This window comes from Bubalus bubalis, chromosome 5, assembly GCF_019923935.1.
Source record: "Bubalus bubalis isolate 160015118507 breed Murrah chromosome 5, NDDB_SH_1, whole genome shotgun sequence".
NCBI classification, from domain to species: Eukaryota; Metazoa; Chordata; class Mammalia; order Artiodactyla; family Bovidae; genus Bubalus; species Bubalus bubalis.
The window spans coordinates 7,366,502-7,384,312 of NC_059161.1; the positions used below are offsets into that span (position 1 = coordinate 7,366,502).

At 41.3% G+C, this 17,811-nt stretch overlaps 1 protein-coding gene across 2 annotated transcripts in view; it reads left to right on the forward strand.

The window, feature by feature from the left end:
* The window catches only part of HSD11B1 (hydroxysteroid 11-beta dehydrogenase 1), a 73,274-nt gene that overhangs the window by 22,522 nt on the left and 32,941 nt on the right, over nucleotides 1–17,811 (forward strand). For both annotated transcript variants that reach the window (XM_025285391.3, XM_025285392.3), the window contains exons 2-5: nucleotides 5,376–5,489; nucleotides 6,251–6,381; nucleotides 7,090–7,201; nucleotides 7,327–7,512. In XM_025285391.3, coding sequence (XP_025141176.2) covers nucleotides 5,376–5,489; nucleotides 6,251–6,381; nucleotides 7,090–7,201; nucleotides 7,327–7,512 — 543 coding nt within the window. The remainder of the gene's footprint in view (nucleotides 1–5,375; nucleotides 5,490–6,250; nucleotides 6,382–7,089; nucleotides 7,202–7,326; nucleotides 7,513–17,811) is intronic.

Consider the following 17,811-nt stretch of genomic DNA (forward strand, 5'->3'; position numbering starts at 1 on the left):
CATATGATAATAAAATGGGCAATCTGGGAAAAATGGACAAATTCTTGGAAAGCTACAACTTTCAAAGACTAAACCAGGAAGACTTAGAAAATATAAACAGATGAATCACAAGTAATGAAATTAAAACTGTAATTTAAAATCTTCCAACAAACAAAAGTCCAGGACCAGATGGCTTCCCAGATGAATTCTATCAAACATTTAGAGAACAGTAACATCTATCCTTCTCAAACTCTTCCAAAAAATTGCAGAGGGAGGAACACTCCCAAACTGGTTCTACAAGGCCACTATCACTCTGATACTAAAACCAAAGATATCACACACAAAAAAGTATAGATCAATATCACTGATGAATATAGATGCAAAATTCCCCAACAAAATATTAGCAAACCTCAGATATGCAGATGACACCACCTTTATGGCAGAAAGTGAAGAGGAACTCAAAAGCCTCTTGATGAAAGTGAAAGTGGAGAGTGGAAAAAGTTGGCTTAAAGCTCAACATTCAGAAAACGAAGATCATGGCATCTGGTCCCCATCACTTCATGGGAAATAGATGGGGAAACAGTGGAAATAGTGTCAGACTATATTTTTGGGGGCTCCAAAATCACTGCAGATGGTGACTGCAAAGGTCCGTCTAGTCAAGGCTATGGTTTTTCCAGTGGTCATGTATGGATGTGAGAGTTGGACTGTGAAGAAGGCTGAGCACCGAAGAATTGATGCTTTTAAACTGTGGTGTTGGAGAAGACTCTTGAGAGTCCCTTGGACTGCAAGGAGATCCAACCAGTCCATTCTGAAGGAGATCAGCCCTGGGTGTTCTTTGGAAGGAATAATGTTAAAGCTGAAACTCCAGTACTTTGGCCACCTCATGCAAAGAGTTGACTCACTGAAAAAGACTCTGATGCTGGGAGGGATTGGGAGCAGGAGGAGAAGGGGACGACAGAGGATGAGATGGCTGGATGGCATCACTGACTCGATGGACGTGAGTCTGAGTGAACTCTGGGAGTTGGTGATGGACAGGGAGGCCTGGTGTGCTGCGATTCATGGGGTCGCAAAGAGTCGGACATGACTGAGCAACTGAACTGAACTGAACTGAACTGAATCCAATAAAACATTAGAAGAATCATACATCACGATCAAGTGGGATTTATCCCATGGATGCAAGGATTTTTCAATATATGCAGATCAATCAATGTGATACACCATATTAACAAATTGAAAAATAAAAACCATATGATCATCTCAATAGATGCAGAAAAAGCTTTTGACAAAATTCAGCATCCATTTATCATTTAAAAGGAAAAAAAAAGCTCTCCAGAAAGTAGGCACAGAGAGAAACTACTTCAACATAATAAAGATCATACATGACAAACCCACAGCAAACATAATTCTCAATGATGAAAAACTGAAAGCATTTTCTCTAAGATCAGGAACAAGACAACAATGGCCACTCTCACCACTATTTTTCAACATAGTTTTAGAAGTCCTAGCCATGGTGATCAGAGAAGAAAAAGAATAAAAGAAATCCAAATTGGAAAAGAAGTAAAACTATCACTGTTTGCAGATGATATGATTCTATACATAAAAATCTTAAAGATGCCACCAGAAAACAACTAAAGCTAGTTAAAGAATTTAGTAAAGTTTCAGGATAAAATTAATGCACAGAAATATTTTGCATTCTTATACACTAAAACAATGAAAATCAGAAAGAGAAATTAAGGAAACAATCCCATTTACCATCTCAACAAAAAGAATAAAATACATAGGAATTACCCTACTTAAGGAGGCAAAAGACCTGTACTCATAAAACTATGAAACACTGATGAAAGAAATCAAAGATGACACAAACAGATGGGGAGATATATCAAGTTCTTGGATGGAAAGAATCAGTATTGTCAAAATGACAATACTGTCCAAAGCAATCTACAGACTCAATGCAATCTTTATCAAATTACCAATGGCATTTTTCACAGAATCACAACAAAAAATTTTACAATTTATATGGAAATACAAAAGATCCCAAATTGCCCAAGCAACCTTGAGAAATAAAAATGGAGTTGGAGGCATCAGGATCCCTAACTTCAGACTATACTACAAAGCTACAGTAATCAAGACAGTATGGTATTGGCACAAAAACAGAAATATAGATCAATGAGACAGGATAGAAATCCAAGAGATTAAACCCACACACCTCTGGTCACCTAATCTAGGACAAAGGAAGCAAGAATATACAGTGGAGAAAAGACACTCTCTTCAATAAGTGGTGCTGGGAAAAGTGGACAACTAAATGTAAAAGAATGAAATTAGAATGCTCCTTAACACCATACACAGAAATAAACTCAAAATGGATTAAAGACCCAAATATAAAGCTGGACACTATAAAACTCTTAGAGGAAACATGGGCAGAACACTCTTTGACATAAACCACAGCAAGATCTTTTTTGATCCACCTCCTAGAGTAATGAAAATAAAAACAAAAATAAACAAATGAGACCTAATTAAATTGAAAAGCTTTTGCACAGCAAAGGAAACCATAAACAAGATGAAAAGACAACCCTCAGAAGGGGAGAAAATATTTGCAAATGAATCAACAGATAAAGGATTAATCTCCAAAATATACAAACAACTCAAGCAGTTCAATATCAAAAAAACAAACAATCCAATCGAAAAATGGGGGGATGATCTAAATAGATATTTCTCCAAAGAAGACATACAGATGGCCAAGAGGCACATGAAAAGATGCTCAATGTCACTAATTATTAGAGAAATACAAACCATAACTACAATGAGGTACCACCTCACACCAGTCAGAATGGCCACTATCAAAAGATGTACAAACAATAAATGTTGGAGAGGGTGTGGAGAAAAGAAACCCTCTTATACTATTGGTAGGAATGTAAACTGATATCACCACTATGGAGAATGGAATGGAGGTTCCTTAAAAAACTAAAAAATATAACTACCATATGACCTAGCAATACCATTATTGGGCATATACCCTGAGAAAACCATAATTCAAAAAGACACATATACCCCAGTGTTCATAGAAGTGCTATTTACAATAGCCAGGACATGGAAATAATGTAAGTGTCCATCCACAGAGGAATGGATAAAGATGTGGTACATATACATTGTGGAATATTACTCTATCATAAAAAGGAACAAAACTGGGTTACTTGTAGAGATGTGGATGGACATAGAGTCTGTCATACAGAGTGAAGTAAGTCAGAGAAAGAAAAACAAATGAATATTAATACATGTATGTAGAATCTAGGAAAAAAGTACAGATGAACCTCATTCCAGGGAAGGAATAGAGATGCAAGCATAGAGAATGTACATGTGCATGCAGAAGGAGAAGGGGAGGGTGAGATGTATTGGGAGATTAGGTTTGACACAGATACACTACCATATGTATCTAGCTAGTGGGAACCTGCGGTATTGCACAGGGAGCTCAGCTCAGTGCTCTGGATGACCTAGAGGGGTGCAGTGGAGGTGGTGGGAGGGAGGTCCAAGAGGGAGAGGACATATGTATACATATAGTCGATTCACTTCATTGTACAGTATAAACTATTTAAAGTAAATAAACTATTGTACAGTATAAACTATTTAAAGCAACTGTACTCCAATTAAAAAAAAAAAAGATCCTTAGACCAAAACTTTTAAAAACTGCTAAGATTTAAAGTCATCAACCATTATGTAGCATCCTCATTCTCATCAATGCATTTTACTGATGAGAAATTATTTCATTAGGGACTTCCCTGGCAGTCCAGAGGTTAAGATTCCACACGTCATTGGTTCCATCCTTGGTCAGGGAACTAAGATTCCATGGGCTGTGACCAAGAAAAGAAATATGTATATGTATGTATGTATATATATATATATATATACATATATGTGTGTGTGTGTGTGTGTGTATCTTATAGTTCTGACACTATGTAATGTAATTTTCCAGTTGAATTTTTAAAATATTTTTTCTATTTTGTTCTCTGTGAACTGTCTGACCCTCAACTGTTCTCAGATCTGAACTGTTTCCTGGAAAGCAGGTGTGGGCCTTTGTTGACAAATTATTTCATCTCCTCTGGGTCTTAAATTATTTTTCCTTGCTCTGAAGTGAAAATTCAGTGAATGTTTCCAGATACTATACTTGGGAGTCATAATTCAATTTCTCTTAATCTTATGTGAATCCTTCACCCTCAACCTACATTCCTCCTCCAAAGCACTGGTTCCCACCCTTACAGCCATATTATATTGATTTCCTTGCCTCCATTGGCAACTTGCAAAATTCTGGATTTTCTCTGTGATAGGATAGTGGGTATGGTTTCGATAGTGGGTTTTAAATCTAAAAACTCAACAATTACAATATCCTAAATTCTTTGAGTATTGATCCTTGTGACAGACATACCAACGTGGCTATTTCTATATTTCTGTGATAAATTCTAAATTACCAGGGATTTCTCCCCCTAGTCCTTTGATTGTTAACTAGATCAATTTTTAACTGGATGTGGGCTTTTCAGGCTAGCTTTGCTTCAACGATGCTCATTCTTTTTTCTTCTACATCAGGTTCCCCTCTTCCTATTATCCTCTCCACATTTTTTTTGGTTCTCTATAGTGTTTAAAAGACCTATTTTAATAGCTTAGTGCCTTTTTTTTTTCCTTGACACTCATCATTCCTTCTTTATTTGCTGTTAAAGTAATAAGTGCACATTCCGTTGCACTTGCCTGAGAGTCTTGACCGGTCATGGGTTTCCCGCCATCTGGGTTCTAGCTGGCTTGCATTCTCCTTTGATGTTGTAATATTGTTCATTGAACTTGAATGTGGGGTTTATGAGGCTTGTTTGCTTTTTTTTCCCCTCCAAGATGTGCACCTTTTTTTTTCTTAAGCTTATTTTTCTGTTTTGTGCTGTTATTTTTAATTGCTTCTGACTGGGAGGTGGGGCTGAGAGTGAGATTTGCTTGACTCTGGCTCTCCTTGCTATTAGTCACACTTCCCTCAGAAGCCCCACACACGCTTTCTCTCTAGCCTTTGATATACCACTTTTGAAAGGCCGTTGATTCCTGGCGTAAATGGCGTTACGAGGAAGATGGGCTCGGGGTAGGAATGCTCAGGAATCCAGTTCTGTACAGTCATGAGCCTGGCCATCTGGAAGTCTCTTCTTGCTCAATGAAATGGAGTAAACATTGTCCATTATGAAATCTACCACACAGGCTGCCAGGGACGAATGGGATCCCACCCAAAGCCAATCGCGGCTCTGACAGGGAAATTGGCTAGCACTGCCTGAGACTACTCCAGCCTCCCCCGTCCCTGATGTCACAATTCAGAGGCTGCTGCCTGCCTAGGAGGTTGTAGAAAGCTCTGTAGGTTCTCTCTGTGTGTCCCACAGGGCTCCTTGTGCCAGATCCCTGTCTGATGGCTTTTATGAAAAAATACCTCCTCCCCATCCTGGGGATCTTCTTGGCCTACTACTACTATTCTGCAAATGAGGAATTCAGACCAGGTAAGTACCAATGTGTTTAATTTTGGAGGAAAAGATTTTAAAACCCAGGGATGGCTGGAGGAATCGATTTTAACACCCAGGGATGGCTGGAATGTTTCTGAGGATCAGAAGGAGTTCTTGATCCCCAGAGTTGCTGGACAAGACAGGACCCTGAGGTAAGACTATGCTTCTGTTTATGGTGTGTGAGGAAGTTAAAAGATTGCTAAATAATCCATGTTTTATTTGGCACATTAAATTGAAAGCAATTTTAGATCTCCTGCAAAAAAAAAAAAAAAAAAAAAGGAAAAAAATGAGGGTAATTCCAAAATTCACAACTTCACCAGATAATTGAGCTCTGTGAAGGGGTGGATAAGTGGGAAATAAGAAAGAATTCTGGAGTTGATGACTAAATAGAAGTGAGAGAAAATCCCTGGAATCTCTATGAGCACATGTGTTTTGATGACTTTTTGAATTTTATTTCAATTGAGCAATCGGATGAGTCCAGAAACGTCTGGAACTCCAGTGTTTTAGCTAAACTCTCTGTCCATGGGGGTTTTCAAAAAGGGCATCAGGGAGACTTGCTTTTGAGCCACCAAAGCAAATTCCCATTTCAGAAAATGTTTACGTAAGACGGGTCTGTCCCTTCACTGATTTATGCAGCTTGGGATGAGCTAATGTGGGCTCATAACCTTCAGACACTGAGATAAAGCTCTCCACCTCTAGAGTGGGAGGAGGAATGTTGCTGCCATGTATGGTCCTCACTTCCTTTTGGGGTTTCCCAGAGATGCTTCGAGGAAAGAGAGTGATTGTCACGGGGGCCAGCAAGGGAATCGGAAGAGAAATGGCCTATCACCTGGCAAGGATGGGAGCCCATGTGGTAGTGACAGCGAGATCAGAAGAAAGTCTAAAGAAGGTGAGGGTCCTGTGCCCACAGCCATATGTACCTCATGTGCCCAGATGTATTCCTTTATATGCTCGCATATACATGCCAACAGAACTGGCACACTCAGACACAGATACACACACACACACACAGAGGATTCAAACACCCACAGGAATACCAAAGTATGCTTTTAAGTGTTCCTTCTCATGCATACGTATCTAGACACAAAGTTCTTGGGCTCTGCATGCTCACAGACATGCCCATTCACACACATTGACACATGGAGTTACAGATATATAGCCATGTACTTAGATACCAACATTCCAGTACCTATTCAAGAATTCACATTCTGGTCACCATGCAGACACATGCCCTCTTATATTCTCAGACTCACAAATCCAAGGATACATAAATACACACAAACCTAAGGCTATCCACATGGAAACTAGCATCCATATCAATCATGTGTTCAGAACCATCTGTTCACAGAGACTCATGAGCACAAACCATGGACTTAAACTCCAGCACTGCGATTTATCCATCTCTAACCCGACCTTGTTCCAGACAGTATTTCAAACAGAGGACAAATGCTGTGTCAGTTGCCTTTAATGACACACACGTACACACACTTTTCAGGGCTGTGAGCAACCTCTCATTTAAGCCCCCATTATGCCAGAGACTGCCCCCACCAAAGGTCTGCAGCCAAGACCGACGCCAGTTGCCACTATGCCCCTGCAGGTGGTATCCCGCTGCCTGGAGCTGGGGGCGGCCTCAGCACACTACGTGGCAGGCACCATGGAGAACATGACCTTCGCAGAACAATTTGTTGCCAAAGCTGGAGAGCTCGTGGGTGAGACAGCGTCTCCTCTCTCCCCTTCTGGACTTTGCCCTAGGGGTCACCAGGGAGCTTTTGAGACCCGGGAAGGGGAGGTATCAACCTCAGATGGTTTCTCTCACCACAGCCGTCTCTTGCAGGGGGACTTGACATGCTCATTCTCAACCACATCCACTACACGCCTTTGGGGGTGTTTAGCAATGACATCCATGTCTTGCGCAGAAGCCTGGAGGTCAACCTTCTGAGTTATGTGGTCCTGAGCACAGCCGCCTTGCCCATGCTGAAGCAGACCAATGGGAGCATTGTGGTCGTCTCCTCCATAGCTGGTGAGTGGGCCAGGGGCCAGTGTGCAGGGCAGGAGCGGCCCGAGTGCCAGGGATGATGGCGTTGAGGGCTCTGCAGTGAACATGCATTTTGCCCATTTGCATGCCGAGAAGGAACACAATAGAAACCAGAAGTTGAAATGTTTAGGCTGACACTAAACAAAAGCTGATGAACAGCTTGCCCATATGTGTAGACCGGCAGATATATGAATAAGAGCCTTGGGTAAGGAAACTCACTGAGGATCGTGCATGCTGAGAAACAGAGAGAGTGTTTAGAACAAGGGAGATGAGAGAGATGAGGACTGTTCAGAGTGGGTAGACTACAGAGTTCCTGGAAGTTACAGAGAGAGAGCAGCAGTTCAGAGAGCGTCCCTGAACTCGCCAGGTGGTTTGTGATCAACAAGCTGGAGTCCTAGGGTCATCGAAACGCTGCCGCCTGTCCTGAGTCTCAGAGACAGACTTGGTCATCGTAAAGAAGATTTTGCTTCTTCCATGACCCAGAGTCATAGGTTGCTGAAGTTAGTTGGTGCAAAGGGAGAACTGAGAGGTGAAATATTTTAAGAACACACAGTTGACTGATAAGTGGGTTAAGCCAAGGCAAAATGAACAACTAAAACAAATAAACCAAATTATAACAGACCTGCCTATATCGGGGGTGTTCTCCAAAATCTGAACTTGCTACATCAAAAGTTCATTTTAATCCACCAACAGGGTAGGGAGAAAGTGTGTTCAGAGAAATATTCAGAAAGAGAAAGCTGCAAAATCAAGAGAGGCCCCCTGTGCTTTTGATGGTGACAGCATTTGAAGGGATCACCAGGGAAAAGCCAGAGAGTTTCCAACTTTGGGGATTCCTAGGCCCGTTTCATTATGGGTGCAGTAGAGAATTGCCACACGTGTTTGTGGATTAGTCAGTGAGAGGGACGTGGCTGGAAGACGCAAACACCAGGATCAGAATTGGCCATCTGCATGTGGCTCCTGGCAATGTGAAAACGAATCACCTAGAAGCTCTATAATTTCTTGAGTAGTTCACAAACGCGCGTTATTATTGTGACTCAGAACACCATCTATATTGTAAAGAGTCCTACTTCCCGGACGGACGGGAAAGGCCTGCATAGTGATAGGATAAAAGGGCAGTGTGTCTGTGGTACCCGCCAAACAGAGTGATTGATATGCATCCCTGTGCTTCCTGGACAACACAGACTCCCCCACCCCTCCCCAGACACAGCCTCTCTCTGCACTGAAAGGAAGGGAGAGCATCTGGATGCATACTGAGTGAGAGGGTGCTGGGCACATCCCCAACCCCTCCTCGGGCATCGGCCAAAACCCGCGGGTCGGTCATGGTGTAGGTGGCTTTTATGATCTCGGTTGATTGATACAGCCACTCTGGACATAGGGTGTGCTTTATCTGGTGAGTTTAACTCTGTGTAAGATGCTGCCGAAATAGTCTCAGAAGGAACAGAATTAGCGCAGCAGGCTGGGAACATGATGAAATTCTGATAACCTCTGTCTCTGCATGTCTTCTCTGACGACTAAATGTCGCCTCGTGGTCTCTGTGGACTCTGGGAGGTAGAAACCTAGCTGGACTGCTGTCCTTCGTGTCTGTTGTTTGTATAGCCAAGAATCCAGCCTGTTTGTTTTGAAGAATGTCTGAATCTGCAAAGTACAAGCACTTTCCTTTCGCACCCTAATTGAAGAGTTTCTCTGCTCTAGACTATATTCTTTTTTTTTTTTAATTGAAGTTTTGTCGTTCTTTCAGACAGTCAGCAAATGTGTTCCTTAATCCTTCCTCCTTAAAATCTGAATCCCACAAACAGGGGGATGCAAAACCTCAGATTAAACTTAAGGTCAGCCAAAGAGCATTGGGATGGCTTTTTAATAATTCTTTCCAGGGACTGCATTAAGTGGTTTATTGAATTGTAGTAATCAGCAATTGTTTTTCTCCCCAATGCACTTCCATGTATTGCATTACATAGAAATCCTACACTTTTAATATGTTCTCTAAAACATTGGCTACTTCTTTAGCATCATCAGAGACAGTACTGTGGCCTCTGGGAAGGTCCTTACTGTCCCCATCCATCTACCACTCAACACCATTTCTGGCACCTACTGCTCAAGTCTCTATGTATGTGTAATATCTAGTTACATTGCTTAGTCTCCCTCTTTTCACCATGTGCTAGTTTGGGTATATGTTGAACTAGTGTCACAAAAACCCAAATTTACAATGGCTTAAACATATCTAAATTTATTTTTCTAACATGGAACGGCCTGGGGAAGAGTTTAGAGCTGCAATAGAAGTTCTATCCGTGGAATCATCTGGGAACTTTCTATCCCAAAACCAGCATCCCTGGGCATCATTATCCTCACCTGTGTGTCCAAAATGGCTCATTATCATGTCAGAATTCTAGCTAGAGAAAATGAAGAAAGAAGAACACCTTCAAGGAAGAAGAACTTGAATGTCACACATGTCTGCTACAGCTAATTGCAGTTATGGTCTTTATTCAGGATGGACTTGTGTCCAGCTGAAAATCAGGGGTTCTATTTCTATAAAAGACACTGATGTCGGCAAACAACAGTCTCCCCTACATCAGCCATGCGTATAAGACTAGAGGCGGTGTTCCCTCTAGGACACCCCACACGTGTACCTCACACCACACACACACATTCTGGACCCAATCTCTGTCACATCCAAGATCCATCATGAAGTCAAAAAGATCAGGCAGTGAAGCAGGGGACAGTGGGGTAGGATAAAGAATGGAAAGAAAATACCTGCATGGTATTTGTGAAACAAACTGAGACAGGGAGATTAATACTCCAATATGACTGGGGGGAGGGGTGGGGGGGGGGGGAAATCACTGAATTAGGCACAGAACATTTGAAAACATCTGGAGAAAGCTTATCAGCCACGAGTCAAAAAGGTTATCTTAGGTTCAGTTTTAGAAAAGTAAAAGTCATTCCATTTCTGAATCCCCTGATTCTGTGAATCCCATAACTATGTCACCTACACACACGACAGCTGGAACCCAGCATCTGATACTGCTTCTCTGCCCCTCCTTTATACCCCATCAAGGGAATCATGGACAAATCACCGCCCCCACCACCCTGGCTTTCCCCTGAGGATCCAGTTAACATCACCTCCTGTAAAGACTTTTCAGTCTTCACCAGATTCCTTTCAATGTTTCCTCTTTATTCTTACCTACTTCATTTTGCTAAGTTACCTTTAGAAACCCTACTTCCTCTCTATTTTTCAGCTTCATTGGTGATACAAATATTAGCAATAATTAGAGTACAAATGTTAACTGCATTGGGCCCGTATAAGGGTAGGGATCGTGATTCTTCTGTAGCAAGAAAAATCTAAGGCCTATTCTGAAATGAAACTAGACGAAATAAAACACGGGGCTTCTTCAAATATTCCAAATGAAAAACACACCAAAAGGAGTAAAAGAACCTTGTCAATAACCTCTGAGTGCTCATATCTCTCTTTGGAAGCTCCATAAAATGTCTCCAGTTACCTATTCATTATTCTCCAAGTAAATCTTTTAAAAAGATCAGCTTCCTATATATTTTCTAAGTATTATTCAAGTGTATTCCTTTCCCTGTTTACTCATTCCCAGCATTGTTTCCTACTATTTTTTATACATATGTGTAGTATTTCAATCACATTATAGCTGACTAGCCAGAGGCAAATAGCCTGTAAGACAATGCTCTCCTGGGAAAACTCAAACCAGTGCATGAAGTCATTTGTTGGACTTTAACCCACTTGTTGGTTGTGGACTGGCTGTGTGGTCTAAACCTATTTCAAGAATTCTACATTACAAAGAAGAAAAAGAAACAGGTTTCTCAACAGATCAGCTAACAGGATTTGGATTATGCAAAATTCCGTTTTGCATAAAGACAAGAATTTGTACAGCTGTTAATCTCAGAGCCTTCAGCTCTGACATTCATTTGTTCCTGAAATATAGGCTCATTTTTAATGTATGGATATGACTTGAGGGGAAGCAGGGAGGGTGGCAACCAAGATCTAGGATGCAAACTGCTGCTGCTGCTAAGTTGCTTCAGTTGTGTCCAACTCTGCAACCCCACCAGGCTGTCCCGTCCCTGGGATTCTCCAGGCAAGAACACTAGAGTGGGTTGCCATTGCCTTCCCCAATGCATGAAAGTGAAAAGTTAAAGTGAAGTCGCTCAGTCATGTCTGACTCAGTGACCCCATGGACTGCAGCCCACCAGGCTCCTCCATCCATGGGATTTGCCAGGCAAGAGTACTGGAGTGGGGTGCCATCGCCTAGGATGCAAAGGAGCCTAGCAAATACAGTAAAATCAGGTAATTTATCCCTCACCCAGTTGTCTTAATTTTTCTAAGATGAATCTTTACCCTTAAACCTGATTACCTCAGAAATAATTTTCAGGGCGCACAATTGCCAAGGTGAGTGGAAGTATTTCTACCTATAGATGTAGGTATTTACGTGATGAGGGGAATGCTGCAGATTTGAACAGTGTCAAGGGGCCTGGGGAGAAACACCAGGAAGGTGAGGCACGTGTGTGTGTGTGTGTGTGTGTGTGTGTGTGTGTGTAGATTTGTCCTCTATAGGGCTTGGGAGAAGACCAAAAGGAGTTCAGAGGAAGAACCAACCACCTGCACATAAAAACTGCAGGAGTCATTGTTGCCTAAATTCAAGAGACTGTGCTCAGACAGAATCCGGAGGACTCAAACAACTTGGCACACTGGACATTGGAGTTCAGTGTCGCATCTGCTGCCCTAGAGCGGTGAGGGGAGACTTTAAAGTGGGGGAGAAGACTCCCTGCTGTGACCGCGACAATTTAGTGCAGGTTGAAAACAATGCTATTAGTGCAGGTTGAAAAAATAATGCTATTCATGTGACCATTACTCCCTTGAAAGGGGTGGGTTGGAAAAACTTAAGTAGTCATGGCTCCTTAATCCTGCTAGACCATTATTTTCATTCAAGTACTGTTCCTGACGAAAATAGCAGAGTTCTACCATCATCCATGCCTTTATGTCCACTCACCAAAGAGTTTGAAAAGGCTTATAACAAATACACTTTATTTGGAAATACCCAAGTAAAAAACGAGGTTTTAAGAGAAGAATATAAAAATGCCAAAATTAGACTCAACATAGATGCTGTGCTTAAGTTTCTAAATTGACTCTTGAGTTTCTTGACAAAAAAAGGAATAAAACAGAATCAATGATAGACAAGATTATATTCAAAAGAAGGAAGCATCATAGGAAGCAAATTCTGAAATACACCTCTCATAAAATATTATAAATTAAAGGCACAAAATAATGGCCCTAATACTTTTTTAAAATGTTTCTGTGATTATAAAAGCTTCACATACACACACACACAGAGTATGAAAATTGGAAAAAATGAAGAGAAGCACAAAGCTGAGAATAAAACTCCTCCATAATCGTGCCAATATTTTGAAGAATTTACTTCTAGATACATATAAATACAGAACAATTATTCTTATGGAACCAAACTCAGGTAGAAGATCAAACCAGTCAATCCAAAAGGAAATCAACCCTGAATATTCATTGGAAGGACTGATGCTGAAGCTGAAGCTCCAATACTTTGGCCGCCTGATGCAAAGAGCTGACTCATTGGAAAAGACCCTGATGTTGGGAGAGATTGAAGGCAGGAGAAGGGGATGACAGAGGACAAGATGGCTGGATGGCCACGTCAGACATGACTGAGTGACTGAACAACAACAACAACAAACTCAGGTCTGCTCACTGTTTCGCAGCAAAGCCAATCTACGGACACCAGGTTATGGTGAAGGAATGTACAGCGTTTATTGCAGGGTACCAAGCAAGGAGAATGTGTAGCCCATGCTCAAAAGACTCAAACTCTTCACTGACTTTTAGACAAGGGTTTTTTAAGACAGTGCTGTGGAAACTGTCATAGGATTAGCTTGAGGACCTTCTTCTGACTGGCTGATGGTGAGGTAACAGGGTGATGTTTCTGGGATCTCAATCATCGGCCTTCTAGTTTCAAGAGTCTGGGTCTATGTGCTTGTGATCAGCATGTACTCATCATCCTCTACTGAGTGGGGTGGGGGGAGGGGGCAGGCACAGTTTCTGCAGAACAAATCAAAGATAAGCATCAGATTATAACTTATATCCCTTTAGGAGGATATAGGAGTCCTGTGACTCTTGTCCTAATCATTAGCTACTTGTTCTTTGAAACTTGGAGAAGGCCTAAGAGACAAAAGCCTTTTTTTCTACAGATAAGAAACAGAGGACATGGAAGGCCCATAGAACCCAGGAATGCCCCACAGGGTCCTACTTGGTTTCCATCCCCCCTTTTCTTTGATACACCTCAATTCTGAGGGAAACTAAGGTGGGACAAGAAAGGGAATAAAGTTTTGAATAGAAAGGTTAATCATAAGCTCAGCAAGGGAACTCTGTTTTAGGAGGACTTGGATGTAGTTACTCTCAATGTATTTTTAAAACCCTAAAACAAGAATCTTATACATAAATCTGTGACTTGGTTGATGAGTATCTCCTTGATAAATTTCTAGTACTAGATTTACTGGGTGAAATGATAGAACTGATGATTCTAAGGCTATTGGTATGTATTTCCAAATTGCTTTATATAAAAGTGAAAAATAAAAGACCTGACTTTTTAAATACACAAAAATAAAAACCCATTTAAATGAATATGAACATCATGTTCCATTCCCACCTTGAGTATATATGAGTGTTCATCTCACACCTGCTTTGGAGAGTTAACCAAGTTTTCAGCAATTGACAGTTGTAAGTAAAGGAACAAGGCATTCAGTGGTTACAGTTTGAATTTCTTTGTTTACTTATGGAATGGAATGTGAGGTCCCTGTCCCCTTAAGAGCTGCTGCTGCTGCTGCTGCTGCTGCGAAGTAGCTTCAGTCGTGTCCATCTCTGTGCGACCCCATGGACTGCAGCCCACCAGGCTCCTCCATCCATGGGATTTTCCAGGCAATAGTACTGGAGTGGGGTTCCATTGCCTTCTATTTTTGGTTATACTTATTTACTTATTTCCTACAATAGCACCTGGCCTGTGGTGGATATTTCATAAAAGTCAGGTAATTAATGAGTGAATTTCATGTTCATGTGTTTATAGGTCATCTTATTTTCTATTCTGTGAGCTGTTTTTCCATGATATTGCCTATTAAGATATTAACAAAACTTTTCTAACAGTAAATACAGTGAATCAATATCGCATGCAGCTTCATGCTGCAAAGTCTGACAAAGGTATATCACTGAAACAGCTGAATTTAAAGTTATAAAGTGAAAAGTGAATTTGACCTGGTGACATTAGATAGCTTTAGATGGTTGAGCTTGACCCAGGGAGGTTTCTTCTTGAAAAAAGCTTTAATTTTAAAAAGAAGAAATCTACTCAAAGGTACTTCAAAATGAGGAATGGCTGGGGAAAGAGAGATTAACACTACACCTGAGAAATTTATGCTACAGGTAAATTTGCATAAATGCTTCCAAAGTGTGTCGATTCAGTTATCAAAAGATATGAATGGTGGGTCCACGCTAAGCCAGGCATAGCTGCAGATGCTGGGGCTGCAGCCATAAGCAAGAGAGGAAGGCCAGGCACCTATGACCTGAAGCCCACATCCCGGTGCAAGCGATCCTCACTGCATTCTTCACGGTCATAAAAACACCAAAAGAAACCTGAATACCCACCACTAGGGGCAGGTTCCTAAATGGAAGTGAAATGCCATGTAAATTTGTATGAGTATTGACTATAAGAACTATATGTTCACGGAACAGTATATGTAGTGTGAGTTGACCTGTGTTTAAAGAAAGGGGCTTTCACTTTTCATTTTATTCACTTTGGAGCTGCTTATTGTACAACAAGCTGGGTATGAATTTTGTTAGAATAATTTCTTTTAAAGAAAAGTAAGGGAGAGGATTCTGTACAACAAGCAAAAGCTAAATGTTTCACCTCTCGGGATGGCGAACTTTAGGAGGACAGAGATTGTGCTCAATCTCACAAGTAAACAAATAAATTCAGATGACTGAGACTACTGAAACACGGAATACCATGAAGAGGTGGGGTGTCTTTCTTGTTTAGTTGGTTTTTTGTTTGCCTACAACACTGTTGCAGACTATATTTAACTCTACAAAGTGGGTATGAGATGGGTACTCTTACTGGTTTTCACTATTGATCTTTAAAAGTCTTGTCCTTCAGTTTCCATTGTACCTAAAGCAATTTGGCAATGTGTATTCCATATGTAGAATATGAACATTCTATAGTCAGTATGTAGCCTTGAATTTTCCCATCATTTTGTTAATGAGCTCAGGTTCGGCTAGCTTGCTGCTCAAAAGCCAATAATTTTGGCTCAAAAGAGGCAAGTATCAGTAGAAAGGAAAGTTACTTCCATCAGAAAAGCCAACAATCTTGGGAGAAAGGGGACCCATTCCCTGAGACCAACTCCAGAGATTCTGCTCAGCCATGACAGTTTTTGAAGGGAAAAGGAGGGAAAGAATCTGAGTGAATTATCAAGGCAGGAGGCTGAGTTCTGCATCCTTCTCCATTGTATGCAGACTGGCTGACTCTCTTTCAGAGGTTATCTTGTCCCCATAATCTGCCTGCAGGATAAGTGAGGGGACTACTGGGGGTAAAAAGCTAGGTAGTTACTCTTCAAATATATAATTCTTCATTCTTACTTCTTTTAATCTAGGGGAAAAAATCTACAAGTTAGGCAGGCATGGTATGCATTCAGGATAGCATAACTCAGAAGTTAGTTTAAATTGCCTAGTGACCTCATTCCTATAGTTAGGTTCTTTTGAGGCTAGAGGGGAACAGAAATGGGCAAACAGGAAAGGCGCAAAAGAGCTGTTTCAATTCCTCACTGTCAAACAGCATTCCATTTCTACGGGTTTTAGGAGCGAAGGTCTGTCTTCTCTAATTTCTTTATGCTGACAAAGGACTCCATATTTTCTGAGTTCAAGATGCCATCATGGGTCTGTAGCGTCTCTTTGCTGACAGTTTTAAACGTCTGCTTTCGTGAATACGGGCAGAGCAAGCTATAATTATTTTGATGCCCAGAAAGATATAGATCATTATGAGTAATAATGTTATTCTCTTGAGGCCAGTTCTTAGAATTGTATTAGTCATAGATTCAGTGCTGCTCACGATGGAATAGCTTATGTCATGTCCCCCTGTGGCTGTTATAGCATCTGAAACACAGCTCAGGAATATGCATCAGACACCGAGACTATTAGGACTCTACTCTCCTAATCATTAACTGCTCGAGCCTGCTCTTTCGTAACTCTGGGAGTCCTGGGAGACTTCAGCTTTTCTAAAAACAAGAGGTGGGAGACATAGAGGGGATTTTGTATCTGGGGTAGGGAGGAGCCTGCAGTGTTCTGGTGGGTCCCAAATTCACCCAACAAATACAATGCTAAGAATCTATCAAGGAATAATCATCAATCCAATCATAGATATATAAACAAAACATTTTTTGGAGAATTTTTTTTTCAACCTGTCTGTACACCTATAAGCAAAACTACCAACACCTACCTGAAAACAGCCAATGGACATGTGCCTGAAGTCAGATTCCAAATTAACATATGACTGAGCTGAGTGTATTATATGAGTTTTAAATCATTTAACATTTTCCCATGAACTTGTCTTGTTCAGGAACTTCCATGTAATAAGTGCTTATCATAAATCCTTTATTTCTAGCATTAGAAAACTAGACTTTTCCGGCACTCACTAAATAATTAAATGTAATGAATGATATTTAAAGAATATTATTTTGAAGAGGCACCAAATCGCTGGCCCACATTGGGCAACATCAGTCTCAGTCCTTCCCTCAGTCCTTCCCAGCTGGCCTCGAGGGAACTGCGGCTAGGCTCTCCCAGAGCTAGCATGGCTAGGCCATACCTGCTTCCCTCAATACGACTGCTCCTCTTCCCACTCTCCCTGTTAAGCTCTGCTTCACTTGGGACAGAGTCAATCTGGCCGTCACAGTCCTTTCTCAGCCCTTAGTGTACCCTTGACTTCAGCCCCATTGCCTATTCTCTTGGTCTCTCCATTTTCCAACTCTAAACTCCCTCCAAAGAAGAGGTATCTAACTGGCTCAGCTGAATTTTATAAGTCAAGCCCCCAAATCATTTACGATGACCGGCCTAGAGACATATAGTCATTGACTCAGGTCAACAGTGAGGCGATGCTGAGGGAAGACAGAGCTAGACTAGAAGCAAGGTAGGCAATGCTATAGACATGTCTGAGTTCCTTGAACAGCCTTTGGGTGTGTGTGCAGTGTGTGTGCTTAGCAGTGTCCAACTCTTTG